The sequence below is a fragment of the Anabrus simplex genome, chromosome 1, assembly GCF_040414725.1.
Source record: "Anabrus simplex isolate iqAnaSimp1 chromosome 1, ASM4041472v1, whole genome shotgun sequence".
Taxonomy (NCBI): domain Eukaryota; kingdom Metazoa; phylum Arthropoda; class Insecta; order Orthoptera; family Tettigoniidae; genus Anabrus; species Anabrus simplex.
In genome coordinates, this window is record NC_090265.1 from 1,010,134,777 (window position 1) to 1,010,155,263 (window position 20,487).

The following is a 20,487-nucleotide window of genomic DNA, read 5'->3' on the forward strand; positions in this document are numbered from 1 at the left end:
AAACGCTGATGACATGGCCATCGCAGCGACAGATATAGATAAACTGTAAGTATCGCTAAACACGCTATGTGAATGGGCGGAGAGAAACGACAACCAAATAAACGAAGAGAAGATGAATTGGTAGTATTTAGGAAAGGTGGAAGACTCACTGAAGCAGAGAGCGTCAAATGCAATGGCAAACTTCTCAAGAGGACTAACAATTTTAAATATCTAGGTATCACAATTCGAACAACGGGAAAGAGTTTCAGTTTACATATAAGATCTAGAGCAGTGGCGGCCACTAGAGCTATGGATGAAATCAGAAACATCACACAACTATCGATCAGCACAGCTATGGACCTGTTTAGGTTAAACATACTACCTGTTCTGACGTATGGCCTAGAATTAGTAGGAGAATACCTCACGTACAAACAGCTGGAAGAATTGGAGTGAGTAAAGGCTAGACACCTGAAGAAAATTTTAGGAGTCCCACAGAATGCAAGATCGAGGCTAGTGTATGAGCTTACCAGGGAGACCTTCTTAATAGAGGATCTGAGATGCGAGCTCATACTTCCAGCTAATACCAGCTTCAAACAACTTATACAAGATCTGCATGAGAAGAAAAACAACATACCGGAGGGCTTCTATGCAACATCTGCTATGCAAGACAGGACCTGGATGGAAGCTAATCATGATATGCGATATGTGATGACGAGATTGGCGATCCATGGTTTCCACCACAAGGTGTGCTGCAACAAATTATTTCACGAACCAAATAATGAATATATGTGCGAGTTGTGCTTGGAATTCTGTGATAGATACCATATTGTAAAATGCAGGAATAGACAGAAATCCATCGTAGCTTATAGCAAAGAAAAGTAATGTAAATGTAATGTAATGGTATTCTGCACGGCATGTGCGCGTTTTCAAAAATGAATTATGATTCTAAAAACTAAGTGGTAAAATACGTAAACATAGGCATTTGTAAACACAATGGACAGTTTAACAATTTAAATAACAGTGCTAAAATTGGGATATTCGTTAACTCTAATAACAATGATGTCCAAAACATAGTAATATCTTCACAATAATGAGATTTGGCTAAAATTCTCAAGTTCTTTGTTTTTTTAAAACAATTGTTAGCTGACTTCTTGTATTAAAATTTGAGTCATAAAATCAGTTAAAATTCAAAAGTGTCTAAAGTTCTGCTTGGAAATATTCCGCTTCATGTACTGATTTGAGGCATGCTTCTGTAATCTATTAGTTGTAAACGGTAAAATGCAACTATTGGTAGTTTCCTTGAACTAGTCTTGATTTGACGAGCAGATTTTACATTGAAAGTAGTTCGTTTTTATGAGAACTTGGTCAAACGGGAAGTCAATCCAAGAATCTTAAGGTGTTGATATGTTTTCTTTCCTCACAATATTTAAATGATGGTGCGTCTGTAACAAAGGAAATTACGTGCTAATGTTGTGTGTTATTGTGCTTTCACAGTGATCGTATTGGTATGTATCACTTACCCCTCTGACTGCCGGTACCATTATAATTAAAATGTTGTAATTATTTATTTATTTAAAAATTTAACTATGTGCAACAGTTGTGTATTGAAAAGGTGGATTCTACGAGGGCTATTTTTTTTTTCAAGGTCCGATTGGTCACGAAATGAAACAGCAGTACAAATTTGACACTTTTCTATTAGTAACACTTACTGATATATCACAGCTATTTTTCAACATAGTCACCTCGCAGATTGAGACATTTGTCGTAGCGTGTTACCAACTTGTCAATGCCCTCTTGATAGAACGTTGCCGCCTGCGCCTGTACGCCGGTCTGCAGCGCCTCGTCGGTGTTAAAACGCTGTCCTCCTAGCCAGCGTTTCATGTGAGCAAAGAGGTGAAAATCTGATGAAGCCAGGTCCGGACTGTATGCTGGGTGATCGAAAACGTCCCACTGGAAACGCTGCAGGAGATTCGTGGTGGCAGCTGCAGTGTGCAGCCGAGCATTGTCATGGAGGAGGACAATGCCTGATGACAACATCCCTCTCCGCTTATTCTGAATTGCCCGTCGTAGACGTTGAATAGTCGCACAGTATGCGGCTGCAGCGATGGTGGAACCACGTTCCATGAATTCCACCAACAGAACTTCTTTCCGGTCCCAGAACACAGTAGCCATACACTTTCTGTTGGAGAATGTTCGCTTGAATTTCTTTGGCTTACTCAGGGAGTGCAAATGCATCCACTGTTTGGATTGCTCTTTTGTTTCTTCCGTTTCAAAATGAACCCATGTCTCGTCCCCTGTGACAATTTTGTTCAAAAAATCCAGTCCTTCATCATGGTAGCGCTGGAGAAACGCTAAAGCGGCGCCCATTCGCTGTGTTTTGTGACGGTCAGACAGCATCTTTGGAACCCATCTCGCACAAAGTTTGCGGTACTGAAGTGTCTCACTCACTATTGTGTAGAGAGCTGACCTGGAAATTTCAGGAAACGAAGCACTCAACACAGAAATTGTGAACCAACGATTTTCTCGAATTGCCTGATCCACACGCTGAACAAGATCATCAGTTGACACGCTTCCTTCCCTGGCCGCCTGCATCATGGACGTCTGTACGCCCTGCTGTAAAGCTCCTGCACCATTGTCGCACTTTGCTGTCGCTCATGCATGTTTCACCATACACACGACTTATTCGGCGATGAATTTCGGCTGCATTGCACCTCTCAGCCTGAAGAAATCGAATTACACCGCGCACTTCACACTTGGTGGGCGAAGCGATCGTTGTAGCCATGTTTACGAGCGCGCTGCACGTTCACTACTGACGGGACTGAGGTGAGGCGCATAACGGTCATTTCAGAGACGTTGCGCAACACATCTACACAGTGGTTCATCATATATTCGCGGGTGTTTGACTGTCGCGACCGATCGGACCTTGAAAAAAAAAAATAGCCTTCGTATTATATTAAATTACTTTTGTGGGAGAAGGAAGGCGGATCTGCTATTGAAATGAACACATACCAAATAAATGTGACAAGCAGTAGGCAAGGGAGCCCGCCATTATAATCAAAACGCTCCAACTCGACTGTCACTGGCAATAGGAAATGGGGGCCAGCCTTTATACTCAAAATTCCCCACCTTGAATGTGACTGGAAGTAGGAATAAAGACCTGCTATTTTAATGAGAAATTCCCAACTCGACTCTGACTGGCAGTAGGAAAGATGAGTACCATTGTAATGAAAGATCTCCAAATGGATTTGAATGGCAGTAGGCAAGAGGACTATCATTATAATGAAAACTCCTCATTTGATTATCATTGACAGAAGGAAACTGCAGCCTGCCATTATAATGAAAACTCCGCAACTTGACTGTGACTACCAGAAGATAGGCGGTTCTGCCATTGTAATGAACACTACGCAATACATGTGATTGGTGGTAGGCAATGGTGTCTGCCGTTATAATGAAAACTCTCCAAATTGACAATGACTGGCATAGGCAAGAGGGCCTGCCGTTATAATGAAAACTCCCCAACTTAACTGCGAATGGAAGCAGGAAGAGGGACCGGCCATTGTAATGACAACGCCGAAACATATTATGACTGGCAGTAGGCAAGGGGGCCTGTCATTATAATGAAAACTCTCCAACATGACTGTGACTGGCAGAAGGATGGCGGAACTGCCATTGTAATGAACACTTCTGAAATAAAAGTGACTGGCCATTATAATGAAAACTCCCCAACTTGACTGTGACTCATAGTAGACTAGGGGGCCTGTCATTATAATGAAAACTCGCCAATTTGACTGTGACTGGCAGTAGGCATGGGACCCTGTTATTATAATCAACACTTCCTAAATAAATGTGACTCTTAGTAAGCAAGGAAGCCCGCCATCATAATGAAACTCCCCAACTTGCCCAACTTGACTATGACTTGTAGTAGGCAAGGTGGCCTGCTATTATAATGAAAAATCCCCAACTTGATCCCCAACTGTGACTCCCAGAAAGAAGGCAAACCTGCCATTGTAAGAACACTCCCCAATAAATGTGACTGGCAGTAGGCAAGAGGGTCAGCCATTATAATGATAACTCTCCAACTTGATTGTGTTTGGCAGTAGCAAGGGAGCCTGCCATTGTAATGAAAAATTCCCGAATTGACCGGGACTGGCCGTTTGAAACGGCGGCCTGCCAGTGTAATGAAAATCCACAACTTGACTGTGACTGGCGGTAGGCAAGGGAGCCTGCCATGATAATGAAATATTCCTACCTTGACTGTGACTGGCAGTGTGAAACGGGGGCCTGACATTATAATCAAAACTCCCCAACTTGACTATGAATGGCAGTAGAAAGAGGGGCCTGCCACTGTAAGATGATGGAAAGGAGGAACGGAGGCCTGTTATTTTACCGAAACATCGTTAAATAGACTGTAACTGGCAGTAGGAAATGTGATTTCCATTGCACTGAAAATCTCCAAACCGGATTGACTGGCTGTAAGCAAGAGGGCCTACTATTAAAATGAAAACTCCCCGCTCGATTATCACTGTCAGATATAATGAAAAATACCCAACTTGAAAGTGACTGAAGTATGAAAGAGGACATACCATTGTAATTAAAAATCCCCAAATTCATCGTCACTGGCTATAGGAGAGGGAGCTGCCATAATAATCAATACTCCCCAACTCGATTGTGACTTGCAGTAGGCGACAGGGCCTGCCATTATAATCAAAACTCCCCGAATTGACTGCGAATGGCAGTAGGAAGAAGGGCCTCCCACTGTAATGATAAGCTCTAAACACATTGTAACTGGCAGTAGGCAAGGTGGCATGCCATTATAATCAAAACTCACCAACTTGAATGCGACTGGAATTAGGAAAGGACCCCCTATTGTAATGAAAACTTCCCGAACTGATTATGGCAGACAGTAGGCAAGGAGAGTGTGCCATCATAATGAATACTCCCCAACTCGATTGTCACTGGCAGTAGGCAAGGGGGCTTTCCATTAATATCAAATTTCCAAATTCGACTGTGACGTACATAGTAGAAAAAGTTCTCTGCCATTATAATGAAAACTCCCCAACTCTGACTTTACGTAAGAAACCATGCACGATGACCTCCAGGCGGCATTCTCACTAGCAGGCATGCAATTTTAATGAATAACCCAATTTTAGCATTGTTATTTAAATTGTTACACTGTCCATTGTGTTTACAAATGCCTATGTTTACGTATTTTACCGCTTAGTTTTTAGAATCATAATTAAGTACAAATTAGTTATAAGCAAATTAACAATGACAGGTCTTAACCTTGAGATAAATTACAAAGGCTGAGGATGCTTGAAACAAAGCGAAACATGTCCCTTCTAGTGTAGTGTTGTAGCAATATGAATTTCTAACACAAAATCAATTGTATTGAAAAGGTGGAATAATAATATTTAAAAAAAAGTATGCAAATTAAGGCGATGGATCCGTTCGGAGAGAAACCCAGGAGAACAAGAAGGGTGGTCTCGGCTGAGGAACGAGCAAGAGCGAGCCAGAGAATGAAGGAGTATTGGCGTAAAAAGAAAGAACATCAGCTGTCAAGGAAGTTGTGTAATAGTAACCCATAGGAGGTTGAAACAATCCTAAATATAAATAAATAATAAACCATAATGGAAATCAGTTTTTAACATATACAATTTTTTTTAAATGTCCCTTGTATGCATACATAAATGTTTTCAATACAGATGTTTTGCATTTCTGTATTCAGTCTGCAGGGAATGAACTAAGTACCTTCACAATCCTATACATGAAATTAACATTGAAATCTACACCCCTTAGCTCCACATCAACAAACACCAGCATTAACATCAAACAGCTCCAATTTAACAGTCTGGATAGCCACTCTTGTTCCTTCTCCTATTGATAGAAGTAATACCAAACCTTTTGAGCCAAAGTTTCTTTTTTTGTGTGGAAGTGTACTATAAATTATATACTCATTTGGTAAGCTGCTACTTTATAAATGTTTCTATAATTTGTACTATGCTATACGTAGATATACTACAATAGTACTTAAAGAAATGTGTACAATGTAGATGAACATAGATGAAAAATGAAGCAACACCTATGTATGTATTCTTTTCCTCTTCCCAATCTTCAATGATTTATATTAATTATCAGAGATGCCAACCTTTAATGGGGGTTATCAGTGGTGTAAATCTCAGAAGAGATGGTGGGGAATGCAATATCTTAGGCAATTTACAATATACAATTTAAAACAATATCAACATGTTTTCCTATTCCTTCAAGTTAGAAAACAAAAGAATTACACAAACACAACTAAGTTACTTTTCTTGCAGTATCTTCACAGTTTGTTCTGGCGAGAGACTCGACATCTCAGGCAAATTATAGCATGGAATTTCAAACAATATCAACACGTTTTCCTATACTACATCTTCTGAGATTCTTGATTATTCCTTTTAGGAACTCATTCAAAAAGACTTGCTTTCATTTGAATGTTCAAGATGGCTACAATAAATATTAATGGTTGCTAAGAATGCTCTCAGTTCTCGAATTGTTTCAGGTGATTTGTAGTTTGTGATCACAAAAATATTTTCTGGGTTTGGCTTGATACCTTCAGATGTAATCAGACCAAAAGTTTAATTTGAACATCAAATATTGATTTTCCCACATTTATCTTCACACCAAATATGTTCAGCTGTTGGAAGAGTGCATTCAAATTTTGTTCTTCTGGAGACTCAGATCCTTTTAAAATGTCATCCAGGTGTGCAAAACAGAATCTAATCCTCTCAATACTTCTTTAATTAACCCGTCAGGACGTGTGCTCTGTTTTGTAATATATGGGCATATGCTGGATATATTTTATCTGAGCAGTTTATCATTATTAAACACCATATGTAAGTCACTCTCCTCATTTCAAGATGCAAAATACCATCTTTGTATTAATATCAGAATCTGATAATATATTGTGGGTAGAAAATTAAATTGGAATTGTTGCACAGCCCAATCCTTCGTATTACGTAATCTATACAAATGTACGCTCATTGTACCTCCATTTTTATAATGAGTAATATATTTATTGATATTGCTTAAAACAATAAGATTATAGTACATTACTTGCATTATACCTAATAAAAGAAACTATTATTGATGCGACAATGACAAAGGAAAACAATTCAGATATATTACACAAATCACACATAAACATAGAATTATCAAGTTTATTTCTTGCAATCAGAAGTTTACATGACTGGTAACAGCACTGACAATAATGGGATAAATTTGTTGTTTCACTTTACACACGATGTTTACATTTTGCGATTTTTCTTCTTAGGGCATTCCTCACACCGTCCAGCTCAGCATTTTTCTCTTGGCTGGTTATCTTCTTTCTCAGCTATTCTATTCAAAACTGTGTTCAAACGCTGTATTCAAGCTTGAAGATCTGATAGTAGAAAAGTAAGTGTGGCTCTTCGTGCGATATGTTCCTTGGTGAGCTCTAAGGGAATTTCTTTCAAAAACTACCTTCGATGGAGCACCAAAATTCCTTATGAACGACAAATGCATTTATTCCAGCAATACTGAGATATCCAAAAAGTATAGTCAATGGCCAGCAGAAGAAATTTCTGGACACCATGTATGACCCACAGAAATCAACAACAGTGCCCACCCCACCTTTTGTTTTATTATAAAATGTCATTATCACAGCTATCTTCACATCTCTGGTGTCAGAACCTACATCATTTTTATGGTGCATAATGGAGGCAACTAATACCACTTCTCCTTTCCTTGGAACATATGATGTAAGCATGACCAGGTCTCCAATACTTCCAAGGGCTTGTCTGGAAGTCTAATCTGAACTTTCCCTTTTTTCTCCACTCTAGTCATAACAAGAGTTCTCTTTTCTACGCTTATTTTCAATCCACATTCCTGGACCTTCCCACTCACCACATCTAACTGTTCTTGAACCTTCATGTTCTCTTCTCTATATGTTGCTTTTGCTGTTCTCATGATGTCATCCATTACTATTGTAAACAGGATTAGCGATAGAACACTTCCCTGTCTCAGCCCACTAGTAATTTTGAACCAACTTGTCCTGCCAACTTGTGTTGGCACACAACTACAACATTCCTTGTACATTGCCATGATCATTTTTATTAATCCCTGTCCAATTCGTTTTTGCACCAGACTAGTCCCAAATTTTGTCTCATAATGAAAAAGGGCTCTATTGTTGACCTTCCACTTCTGAAACAAAACTGATTTCCCTGTTTGAGTATCTAGTTTTTGAAAAACACTGTATTATGCCAACTATCACTTGAGATTTTAAAATTGTTTATATATTATGCCATGTTTTGCAAATGGAAAAAAGGTCTGACAGATAACTAAGCAAGTACAGTTTTCTGAAATATTGTTATAATTATACTATTTTACTAATATAAAATGTGCATTGCAATTAAAAAACAACAACAATAATGAGTACGATATAAAAATAATAATTTTTCAATAATAATAGTAATAATTACAATAATGAAAATGGGAACTCTTATGAAATTTTATTTTAATTGATAAATTTTGTCAAAAGTTACTCAAATGTAAACATATTGTTCCATTTACCACAAAAGACTTCTGAGAAAGAGAAAATACAGTCTTATAAACAGACAACTTTACTAATATGTACACAATCTTACGTGTTCACGCAAATTTGAAATACGCGGGAACATGTGCTAGGCCGTAAGACGAACTCCAATCATAATGAAATATAAGAAGTTGTTTTGAATTCATATGTCAATAATATGTTCATTTGTGCATAAACTTATAATATATCATAAAATATAGAAAATATCACTTTCATCCAACACATGCTTGCCACGAGAAGCCATGTCTTAGAGCTCACTGAGCGACAACATCTACTGATACATGTTGATCGAAAATATCGTAAATTCTCTGACAGACATATAATACTGCCATTTGTTTAAATACACTTGTAACTAATACATGAAAAAACACGATGTAATCACCAGAATGCGTCCACAGCTCGTTCTAGATTTTTAGTAAATTGTCAAACCTTACTACAGGCTATGCCCGCAGCGCGGCCTGAGCGTAGTTTCGGCCGCTGCGAGCTATGCTCGCAGTTACACCGGAAAGAGTTAAATGTAAGCAGTCTCTTGCAATCTTCTTAAATGATCACAAAGAAATTGGAAATTTATTGAACATTTCCCTTGGTAAGTTATTCCAATCCCTCACCCCCCTACCTAAAAACAAATATTTGCCCCAATTTGTCCTCTCGAATTGCAGCTTTATCTTCACATTGTGATCTTTCCTACTTTTAAAGACATCACTCAAACATATTCGTCTACTGATGTTGTTCCACACCATCTCTCCACTGATAGCTCGGAATATACCACTTAATACCAACATAAATGGTCCGTTATTGGACATTATAAATTTTCCAGCTCATTCCTGGTTGCCAGCGTTTCGCCCCCGTGTGCTAAGTTGGGTTCATCAGTTGGTACTTAGCACACCCACCAAGACGCATGACTAGTGCATACCGTGGAGGCCACTGTGTAGGCTACTTGGAGCCACCGGCAGTGCCAATGCACTATGAGAGACTACGTCTCATTACCAAAAATTGATGCCTGCTTGGCCATCAGATGCTATAGATGTTGATTCCCATAAGGAAAAACGCAGATATTCTTTCCCTCTCCAGACCTTATTATTATTATTATTATTATTATTAATTTTTTGCTATTGGCTTTACGTCGCACAGACACAGATAGGTCTTATAGTGACGATGGGACAGGAAAGGGCTAGGACTGGGAAGGAAGTGGCCGTGGCCTTAATTAAGGTACAGCCCCAGCATTTGCCTGGTGTGAAAATGGGAAACCACGGAAAACCATCTTCAGAGCTGCCGACAGTGGGGTTCGAACCCACTATCTCTCGAATACTGGATACTGGCCGTTCTTAAGCAACTGCAGCTATTGAGCTCGATGACCTTGTTATTGACAAGATTTCTGTTCGAAAGCTTCCGGCGCTGACAATTTGAGAAAATGAACTGTCAATGAGGTCCCTTTTATCTTCAACCTTCTGAGCTATTGCTCAACAAATACACAGTACACTGAAGCTCTAATCAAGCTACAATCAACCATAAACTGTTTTTAACAAAGTTTTTACAGAGGATGATTGTACTTCAGTTGTTATTTTAAGTGTGCATTTTAAAGTATTTCTAAGAATTTTGTAGAATGTAACCAAAACAAACTGTTGCACAGACATTTTCTTAAGATTCCTCAGATAACAAGTTGATGTATTCAATGTATTCAAGAGTGATATTCAATGTGATTTTACTTTGAAGTTCTTATTTTTAATAAGACGCTACAGCTGAAGAAGTCTTCCAGTAAGACGAAACATGTAGCATATTATGCTTGAATATTGAAATTGCATGTGTTTTCACTTGTGAAGTTATGTGTAATGATTAGGTCGATACTAAATAAAATAAAGTTCTTAATCAAATTATATTAATACGGACCATTACAATGAAATTAGTGTCCGACTCGTTGGTTGAATGGTCAGCGTACTGGCCTTCGGTTCAGAGGGTCCCGGGTTCGATTCCCGGCTGGGTCGGGGATTTTAACCTTCATTGGTTAATTCCAATGGCCCTGGGGCTGGGTGTTTGTGCTGTCCCCAACATCCCTGCAACTCACACACCGCACATAACACTATCCTCCACCACAATCACACGCAGTTACCTACACATGGCAGATGCCGCTCACCCTCATCGGAGGGTCTGCCTTACAAGGGCTGCACTCGGCTAGAAATAGCCACACGAAATTAAAAAAAAATGAAATTAGTCAATTGTAACAGAGATGATATATACCAAATATCTAATATTTTTAAGAAGTATGATCATAGAATAGCCTACAAAACTAATAATAGTAATGCCATTAATTTCTATAACACACATTCAGTCAACAAACAGAATAAGTTTTCAAATGCAGGAGTGTATAAACTCAAATATAATAAGTGTGAAGCCTCATACATTTATCAAATGGGTAGAAGTTTTTGGACACATGTTAATGCTAGAAAATATAATAGGTTCTCTGCTATAAGTCAGCATATACAGCATTTAAATCATGAATTTACTTCTATTGAACAAGATTTGGAAATACTTAAAGTAGCCAATAAGGGGGCTTCACTCATTATTATGGGAAATTGTTTCATTCACCTGGATAAATATACAAAGCCAAACTTTAATCTTAATGAAATATTGGAAAAAAATCTAACATTCTATATGATACAATGATTCTGATTTATAGTAAATACAATTTGAACAAAAATCAAAATCCCCACTCCAAGTCCAGTTTCTCGTCACTCTCTCAGTAACATCCCATTCCACCTCATCCATTCACCCCGTCTTCCCTCCTCTCTAACTAACTCCCACCCCTTTTCGTCCCTTCCGATACACGTTGCTCTCTGCTTGATCAGTTATTATTTGTTCCTGGGTATGTGTGCACAGTTTGACATGATGAAGCGGTAAGTCTCATACTACTTTGATTAGCTACTTGTTTCTTTTTACCATGCACGTTTGTTTACCTTTTCTTCTCTTTTCAGACCTATTTGCTCAGCATGAACCTTATTGACAAACAGCTCGTCAATTTCGATTTTGACTTAAGTCCTTTTGGTTTTGCAAGGTCCCTTCTATCAAATAATTTAATTGTACCCATCTCAAGTCTACTCACTGTGTGTATACTTGTTTAAACACACTTGCACTTGACACAACTCACTGATACATGTTATTCAGCAAGGCAGACTTTCACCAACTAAGCACACAAGATGGTTATTTTAATGTTCAAAACCAGTGTAACAGCTAAACTCCAATTTTAATATTTTAATTGTACATGTACAAGTTTGACTTATTAGGACTATTTATTTTAGATTAATACCAATGGCAATGTCACACATGACATGACAAACTGTCCTGCTCCATTGCTAAATGGTTAGCATGCCTTTGGTCACAGGGGTCCCCGGGTTCGATTCCTGGCCGGATTGGTGATTTTAACTTTAAATGGTTAATTCTCTTGGCTCGTGGACTGGGTTTTTGTGCAGTTCCCAACATTCCTGCAACTCACACACCACACATAACACTATCCTCCACCACAGTAACATGCTGTTACCTACACATGGCAGATGCCTCCCACCCTCATCGGAGGATCTGCCTTCCAAGGGCTGCACCCGGCTAGAAATAGCCACATGAAATTATTATTAACATGACAAAATTTGACTAGTGGACTTTGATTTCACAAATTATAGTATTACAGACTTGAGAGATTTTTTGCTTCTTTTGTAAAATAATTTGTAATATACACATAATATTTTTAAAGTGTTATTTGATTGTATTTGCACTATATATTGTCAATTTTAGTCCATGGCTGAAGTTGACCCATAATGGGGTCGAAACTGGTCCCATTGTATAAGTGATTTGACATCATATTAACCCTTTGCAGTCGTAACTTATTTTAACTGATAGCATTAGTCTAGTCCCAGCAAATTTTGAAAAAATCCTGGCCTATGATCAGGAGTGAAATCTATATGAAATTAAAATAAAATAAAATAAAATAAAATAAAATAAAATAAAATAAAATAAAATAAAATAAAATAAAATAAAATAAAATAAAATAAAATAAAAGGTTATCCCAAGCAAAAATTCAGTTTATCTATATCTGAGAATCATGCCTAACCAGTTCACAACTTGAAATAGCAACAAAAGGAAAAAGAAAACAAAGATTCAAAGAAGAATTATGCTGGCTCCCCTGTACAAATGCTTTATCTCTTGGATTACTGTACTGTTTGCATTTTTAAATGCCTTGTACTTGCACAGAAAATGCCCAACACCCTTAAAACATCGTGGCTTTTCGAACTTTCCTATGACGGGAGAGGGAAGTCTCTCGCTTCCATGTGCACTGCATAGCAACACAGTACATTTTCCAGCTGGCAATTCTCTCCTTTAAAATCATAAATCCGTTTGGCCCCAGCATTTAAAAAAATAAAACAAACAAACAATGCAGTTTTATCGGCATTGACAATATTGTTTGGTGCGTACGAATTGATTATACAAGCCACGCTTTTACGCCAACTGTCGGCATTGCCAGTGTTTGCAGATTCTACCTCTCCGCACACTGCCTGCTACATGATATTGTGGCGTTCCTAAAAACACCAAATACAAAATAATTACGATTCCAGTTGAACTCAGCAGATATGAAGCACACTGTAGACACACCGAAGTGGGTGAAAGTGCGGAAAGTTACCCCTGCACGTTCCGGAAGACGCGTTCTTTCATGACGCAGAGAAATTTTGAATTTAAATTTCTCTGTAAAATACTATTTTTTTCAAAATGTAAAGGCAGTTTCAAATTAAAAGTCTGAATTTCAGTAATGGCACCGACATTGTGTGCTAAGTCCCAACTGATGAGCCTAACTTAGCACACGAGGGCGAAACGCAGGCAACGAAGAATGAGTTAGCTGGGAAATTTATAATGTCCAATAACGGACCATTATATTGGTATTATAAATTTACTCATTCAGGACAAATAGTTTAGGTTCCGTATGGGAATCAACATCTACATCATTTGATGGCCAGGCAGGCATCTATTTTTGGAAATGAGACATAGCTCTCATAGTGCATTGGCACTGCTGGTGGCTTCAAATAGCCTATGCAGTGGCCTCCACGGTATGCACTAGCCTTGCGTCTTGGGTGGTGTGCTAAGTCCCAACTGATAAGCCTAATTTAGCACACGAGGGCGAAACGCAGGCAACGAAGAATGAGTTAGCTGGGAAATTTATAATGTCCAATAACGGACCATTATATTGGTATTATAAATTTACTCATTCAGGACAAATAGTTTAGGTTCCGTATGGGAATCAACATCTACATCATTTGATGGCCAGGCAGGCATCTATTTTTGGAAATGAGACATAGCTCTCATAGTGCATTGGCACTGCTGGTGGCTTCAAATAGCCTATGCAGTGGCCTCCACGGTATGCACTAGCCTTGCGTCTTGGGTGGTGTGCTAAGTCCCAACTGATGAGCCTAACTTAGCACACGAGGGCGAAACGCAGGCAACGAAGAATGAGTTAGCTGGGAAATTTATAATGTCCAATAACGGACCATTATATTGGTATTATTGTTCTTCGAATTACGAATTATTTGCAAAACTGTACCTCATGTTTCCGGGAATGAGAGCTGCTTCGAATTAGACAAAATTTGGAATTAACCAATTTCGAAATATCGAGGTTCTACTGTAGCGCTATTAGCTGCTGTTTCTGATGCCCGGGTTCGATTCCCGGTATTGCCAGAAATTTAAGATTGGCGGGAGGACTGGTATGTGGTTAAAATGGTACATGCAGTTCATCCTCATTTGAAGGTATGCCTGAAAAGAGCTGCACTGCCTCAGGGTGAGGACACCCATTAACCTCTTCTCAAACCCCAACAAAGTTACTGCTGCTTCTCAGCTTCATTAAGTGAGCTCATTAATGGGGACCTTCCTGGATATGGTGTGCATGTTGTCACTATTACCAGCAGAAATTGATCAAACTTCTCTATAAGCCCTACCTTTTATTTTCAAATGAAAATAGTTAACGGAATACAAATAACATTAAAAATGAGGCCAGTAGAGTGACAGAAAATTCCCTTGGATAACCAAACGTAAAAAAAAGACATACAGTTTCCTCCTTACAATGAAGCTAATATTTTCTGAAAGGTTCTTCCAATGATGATGATGATAATAATAATAATAATAATAATAATAATAATAATAATAATAATAATAATAATAATGGTGTGTATCCTCTAGAGAGGCCTAATATAGTTCTTCTGAGTTGATGTCCATGGGCAACCTGAACATCTGAGAGGATGGGGTCCTGTCAAGGATGAAATCTAATGTTTAAGACGGCACAAACACCCAGTTGCTGAGCCACATGAAATAACCAATGAATGTTAAAATCCCTCTGGTTGGGACCTGAACCCGGGGTCCTCTGAACCAAACGCAAGTACACCGACTATTCAGCCAAGGGGCTGGACATTTTTCAAATGAAATCCCTTTTCTTGATATCACGAGCTGTGAAAATAATCCCCTTTCCAAACATCATCCAAGAAATGCCAATGGGGCCCATTAAAAATGTCATAAATAAATTTAATGATTTTTCAATACGTATTGTGCTAGTATAATGTCAAAAGGAAAAGACATTTTGTGTGACAGTCAATTATAGCCACTTGCAATATATGTTAGTATTGAGTTGTTGCATTTTATTTGGAGAAATTGAAAAAAATTCTTTATTACTGTTCATTCAGAATGTCCGACTTGGCTGAACGGTCAGCGTACTGGCCTTCGGTTCAGAGGGTCCCGGGTTCGATTCCCGGCCGGGTCGGGGATTTTAACCTTAATTGGTTAATTCCAATGGCACGGGGGCTGGGTGTATGTGTTGTCTTCATCATCATTTCATCCTCATCACGACGCGCAGGTCGCCTACGGGAGTCAAATCAAAAGACCTGCACCTGGCGAGCCGAACCCATCCTGGGATATTCCGGCACTAAAAGCCATACGACATTTCATTTTTTCATTAATTAAACTATAACCTGCATGTATTATTAATGATTAATTATATTAGCAGAGAAATAAAGGATACACAGTTTATCACTAGAATTATGAATGAATGAGATACTCTTAATAGATCACATCTGTCTAAAATCTTGAGATATTACAGCAGGGAGAAAGGTGGATGAATGTTTCACAGGTTTCCTTGAGATCAGTGCCAATCAAACCACATCTTAGCTATTTCAAGAGAAATTAATATGTAATGCAAGAATTGAAAATGGAACTTGTAGCGAATGATGAGGCAAATGCCAAAAATCGGAAAGGCAATGTCAACACAGTGACGAGGAAAAGACTTCCAAAGCAGAGAAAATCTAAGATTAAGAGGATAAAAGACCACTTGGCCTAGTATCTGTTTGACAGATGGTGAAGATGATCTCAGAAATTATACAAAACACAGCTGAATTAACTACATTATTACTTCATGTAACACAATATGCATTAAATCTAAGATATCATTCATTATGAAAGGTAGGCTCACCTTTGGTTTCTTTTTCTTGGCATTCTCTAAATCTGAATCATAAGAATATTTCTTCTTCTTCTTCCTTTTTGACTTTGGTTTATGACTTGTAAATTGTTTTCTGAAACAAAATATAATAAGGTATAAATTATATCATAATGGAGGTGGTAATATTATTATTATTATTATTATTATTAATAATAATAATAATAACAACAACAACAACAACAACAACAACTTAGGCACATGGCAGAAATGAATAGATACTTTCAAGCAAAATGTTTTGTGTACACAATATTTTATAGAAACTCATTTATATGCTAATGATATATCAACAATTCACACAAGACTGTAAAACATTTTCAAAATAAATAATTCCTCCAATTTCCGAGTTGAAATATATTTATTAACCGGTCATATTATTCAGTCTTACAAAGTGATTAACAAGGGTAACCGATTTTTTCCAAAACATTGTCTAATATGAAGTTCTTGAGACAGATTATAAACTCTTCACAGATTGCAAAGAACCAGTAAAAGTAAGGTTGTAAGTTTCACAAAGAGGAGAAGTCCTCTGAGTTTTAATTACTGTCTTGATGGGATGACAGTAACTCACAGGGATCACTGTGATTACCTAGGTGTTAATATAAGGAAAGACCTTCATTGGAGAAATCACATAAATGGGATTGTAAATAAAGGTTTTAGATCTCTTCATATAGTTATGATAGTATTTAGGGGTTGTGGTACGATTGAGAGTGTCGCCAGGACTAAAGTTTGGGACAGTGTGGTGCAAACAGGAATTGGACAGGGAGTAATAAAAATGATCATGGCAATATACAAGGAATGTTGTAGTTGCATGCAAACACAAGTTAGGACAAGTTGGTTCAAAATCACTAATGGGCTGAGAGAGGGAAGAGTTCTATCACAAATCCTGTTTACAATAGTAATGGATGACATCATGAAAACAGCAAAAGCAACATATGGAGGAAGAGAAAGGAACATCATGTTGTGTGCAGATGATATTGTGATTTGGCGAGAAGACGACATGAACGTTCAAGAACAGTTGGATGTGGTGATTGGGAAGATAGAAGAATGTGGATTCAAAATAAGTGCAAAAGAAAAGAGTAAAATTCTTGTTATGACTAGAGGGAAGAAAGAAGGGAAAGGTCAGATTAGACTTGCAGACAAGCCCCTGGAAGTAATGGAGACGTTCAAATACCTGAGGAGTGAATTAATGGAGAATGCTCGACTGGATGCTGAAATTAGTAAGAGGATACAAGCTGGAAGCTGTTTCTATCATAGATGTGCCAATGGAAGCAAAGCAAACTATGTACAAGATGTATTACGTATCCATAACAACTTAAGGAGCAAAAACTTGGACAATGACAAAGAAGGATGAGAGTCGAATACAGGCAGCCGAAATGAGGTTCTTGAGGAGTATGATACAGAAGAGTAGAAGAGACAAAATAAGAAATGAGAAAATCCAGAAAGAAATTGGAATGGAAAGAATGAATGTTAGAATAGAGAAGAGCCAATTAAGATGGTTTGGGAACATAAAGCGAATGAGTTGTAAAAGAATGCCAAAGAAAAAAAGGTGATGGAAAAGCAAATGCAAGGAAGGAGAGGCCGCGGACGACCATGATTGAGATGGAGGGACATAATCCAACGCAGTATTAGAGAAAAAATCCTGGACTGGGACACAGTGTTGGAGGAGGAGTTGTGGAAAGACCGAAGAAAGTGGAGAGGAACCATATTTGCACCTACCCGGCTACAGCTGGATGATGGGAAATGATGATGATGAGTAAGGCTGTGAAGGAGAGGGCATATAATTCATTGGTAACACCCCAATTAGAGTACGGTTCCATTGTATGGGACCCTCACCAGGATTTCTTGATTCGAGAACTGGAAAAAATAAAGAAAAGCAGTTCGAAATGTTCTGGCGTTACAAGAATGTCACAAACTTTGGGCTGGGAAGATTTGGAAGTAAGGAGATGAGCTGCTGGACTAAGCGGAATCTTTCGCGCTGTCAGTGGTGAGATTATAATATGAAGTTGGAACTTAGAAGGACAAATTCAGGCAAATATTCACTTCTAGGAAGAGGAATTAGGGATTGGAATAATTTATCAAGGGAGATGTTTGAAAAGTTTTCAACTTCTTTGAAATCATTGAAGAACAGACTAGGTAGAGAGCTGTTAGAGAATCTACCAGACCTAAATGCAAATCAATGGTGACTGATTTACTAATTGAATGAAGACATTCCGATACTCCAGCAGAAGGTCTTCTAGCTTCTCTCGTGGCCCGCATTCTAGGTTATCGCTGGATCACTCAAACACCGTCCACAAGGCCTCAGGAATGTTTTACCCTGTTCATATTCCTATGTCTGGTTGTAGTGGATTATACGATTCAAAGGCTTCGCAGGGGGCAGTCCATATAACAGGCTCCCAAACCCTGAATGTTGAGTCTTGCTCGACAGCGATGTTGTAATCATTCCCGTTGGACAGTCAAATATAGACCTAATGAAAGGAGATGATCAGTCTTGGCGATTAGTAAGCCCGTCGCTTGAAAGTTCTGATAATGAGGCTCTATTATAGCCATAAAGCCACCAGCAGCTCCATCCATGTCCCCAGCCATGTCTACCTCGATCCTAGCTGGGATGGTCAGGTAATCTCTCAGCTTCACTTCACATAAAGCATTACCTTCCTCCACTAGTCGCATGGCGATTTCTTCATCCCCATATTGAAGCATGTTGGAGCTCATGACCAGGATGATTTTATGCTCCTTCAGGAACTCAAGTCCAATTATTATTTTGACCATGATGTCTGCCACAAGAACACGGTGCTTCACTAGCCTCCATCCCACAGAGAATTACATCACCGTCTTGCCATTAACAGGTGGTTGTCTCTCCAGTGGCCACCACCAGACTAAGGTTCACTAGCAAGGGCCAAATTCTCCACTGCCGCACGACCATTGGCTTGATGATAGTCCTTGTTGCTCCAGTGTCGATCAACAACCTCCCACACTATCCTGTCAACAACTCCATCTACCATCAGGCTGCTACCGTTCGATCTCATTCATATTACAAGGGCCTGGGTTGCTGGGATTTGATGAATGTCCTGAGCAAACCTTTGCCCAGTAAAGCTCGCTAATAGTCTTTTCCCTGGCCATTCTGACATCAGCTGGAGGCATCATCTTCAACAATCTTTGCAGTTCTGACTTATGAGGTCTTTGTTCACACAAATCCAGCAAGTGGCAGATCCTAGGGGCATCCCTTGGCTCAAGCGTCATTTCGTTGCCTCTTTTCTCTTGACTTTATAAAACCTTCCAATGGATTCAGGGAAGTCGGTCAGCAACTTATCCTTCTGTGGCCACATTGTTTGTGCCCTTCCTGGCAGTGCACCCTAGTTTGCAGTCTCAATGCCTGCTTCACAACCTTGAACTCCAACGCATGGCCAAGCACGTCTATGAGGGTCTTGTGGTGGGTGACGCGAAGGGGCTGTTGGGCATCTGGGTTGTGTAGTCCATCTATGAAAGTCTGTCTACCCAGCTGTTTGAGGAATTCTTCTGGTGCTAATGGATAAGCCAGGCAGATGAGATGGGCAATATTTGTCTCAGACTCTTGGAGCATTTCTGTAATCTGTAGTCTGGTCTAAAGCTGCATCAGGTAGGCTTGTTGGAGGTGGCAATCTCTGTTTCAGATGTCTAGGTGGGCTAGTAGTGCGGCGCAGTTGCTCCAAGCTCCGAGTGCATTCTGGTATCGCCTGGAAAACAATGTGGACATCCCCCACTCTCAGAGTCACAAGGGCTGTAGCTTTGTCTCCTTGTCTCCTCTTCTCCAATGGTTAGCAGAACAGGCCACCTTGAACTGCTGCACGTACGTACTCCATGACACCTTCCTCTTGAACATTGGCAGCACCACCTTGGCTGAACTCAGTACTGCGCCTCCACTTAGATCTCATCTCATACATTGCAGCAGTTGGGCGACTTCTCTCCGCAGTCCTGGCAAACAGCATTGAATTTTGGTCAACCATGCCTATCTTTTCATCAATTTTTTTATCAATCTTCTATTCTACTGTGTTAGTTTTTTCTTCAAGTGTTTCTTTCACTATTTCTATCACAACACAACCACTTGGCTCGACTCCAGACAAGACAGATATCATACACAATCAAGTCACTTGACTGCTCCACACACTGAATACATATCACTCAGCAACACAACACAATGTAGGATGCTAAATATTTTATTATGTCACCTATTCAATACATTAGAAATTTTAAACATTTAGAAATTTTCATTATTTCCATATGAGACATGTTTCACCCTTCTTTGAGGGCAACATCAGTCATAGTACTACCAAAAGGCATAAATCAGGTACCTGATTTATAACTGAATAGTAAATACTAAGATATAAAATCGACATATTACAGTGGGAAAGTCAAG

At 39.0% G+C, this 20,487-nt stretch overlaps 1 protein-coding gene across 1 annotated transcript in view; it reads right to left on the bottom strand.

Moving 5' to 3' along the window:
- Positions 1-20,487, bottom strand: part of LOC136857786 (microtubule-associated protein futsch) — a 468,803-nt gene that overhangs the window by 58,249 nt on the left and 390,067 nt on the right. Inside the window, exon 15 of the mRNA XM_067136704.2 lies at positions 16,074-16,173. Coding sequence (XP_066992805.2) covers positions 16,074-16,173 — 100 coding nt within the window. The remainder of the gene's footprint in view (positions 1-16,073; positions 16,174-20,487) is intronic.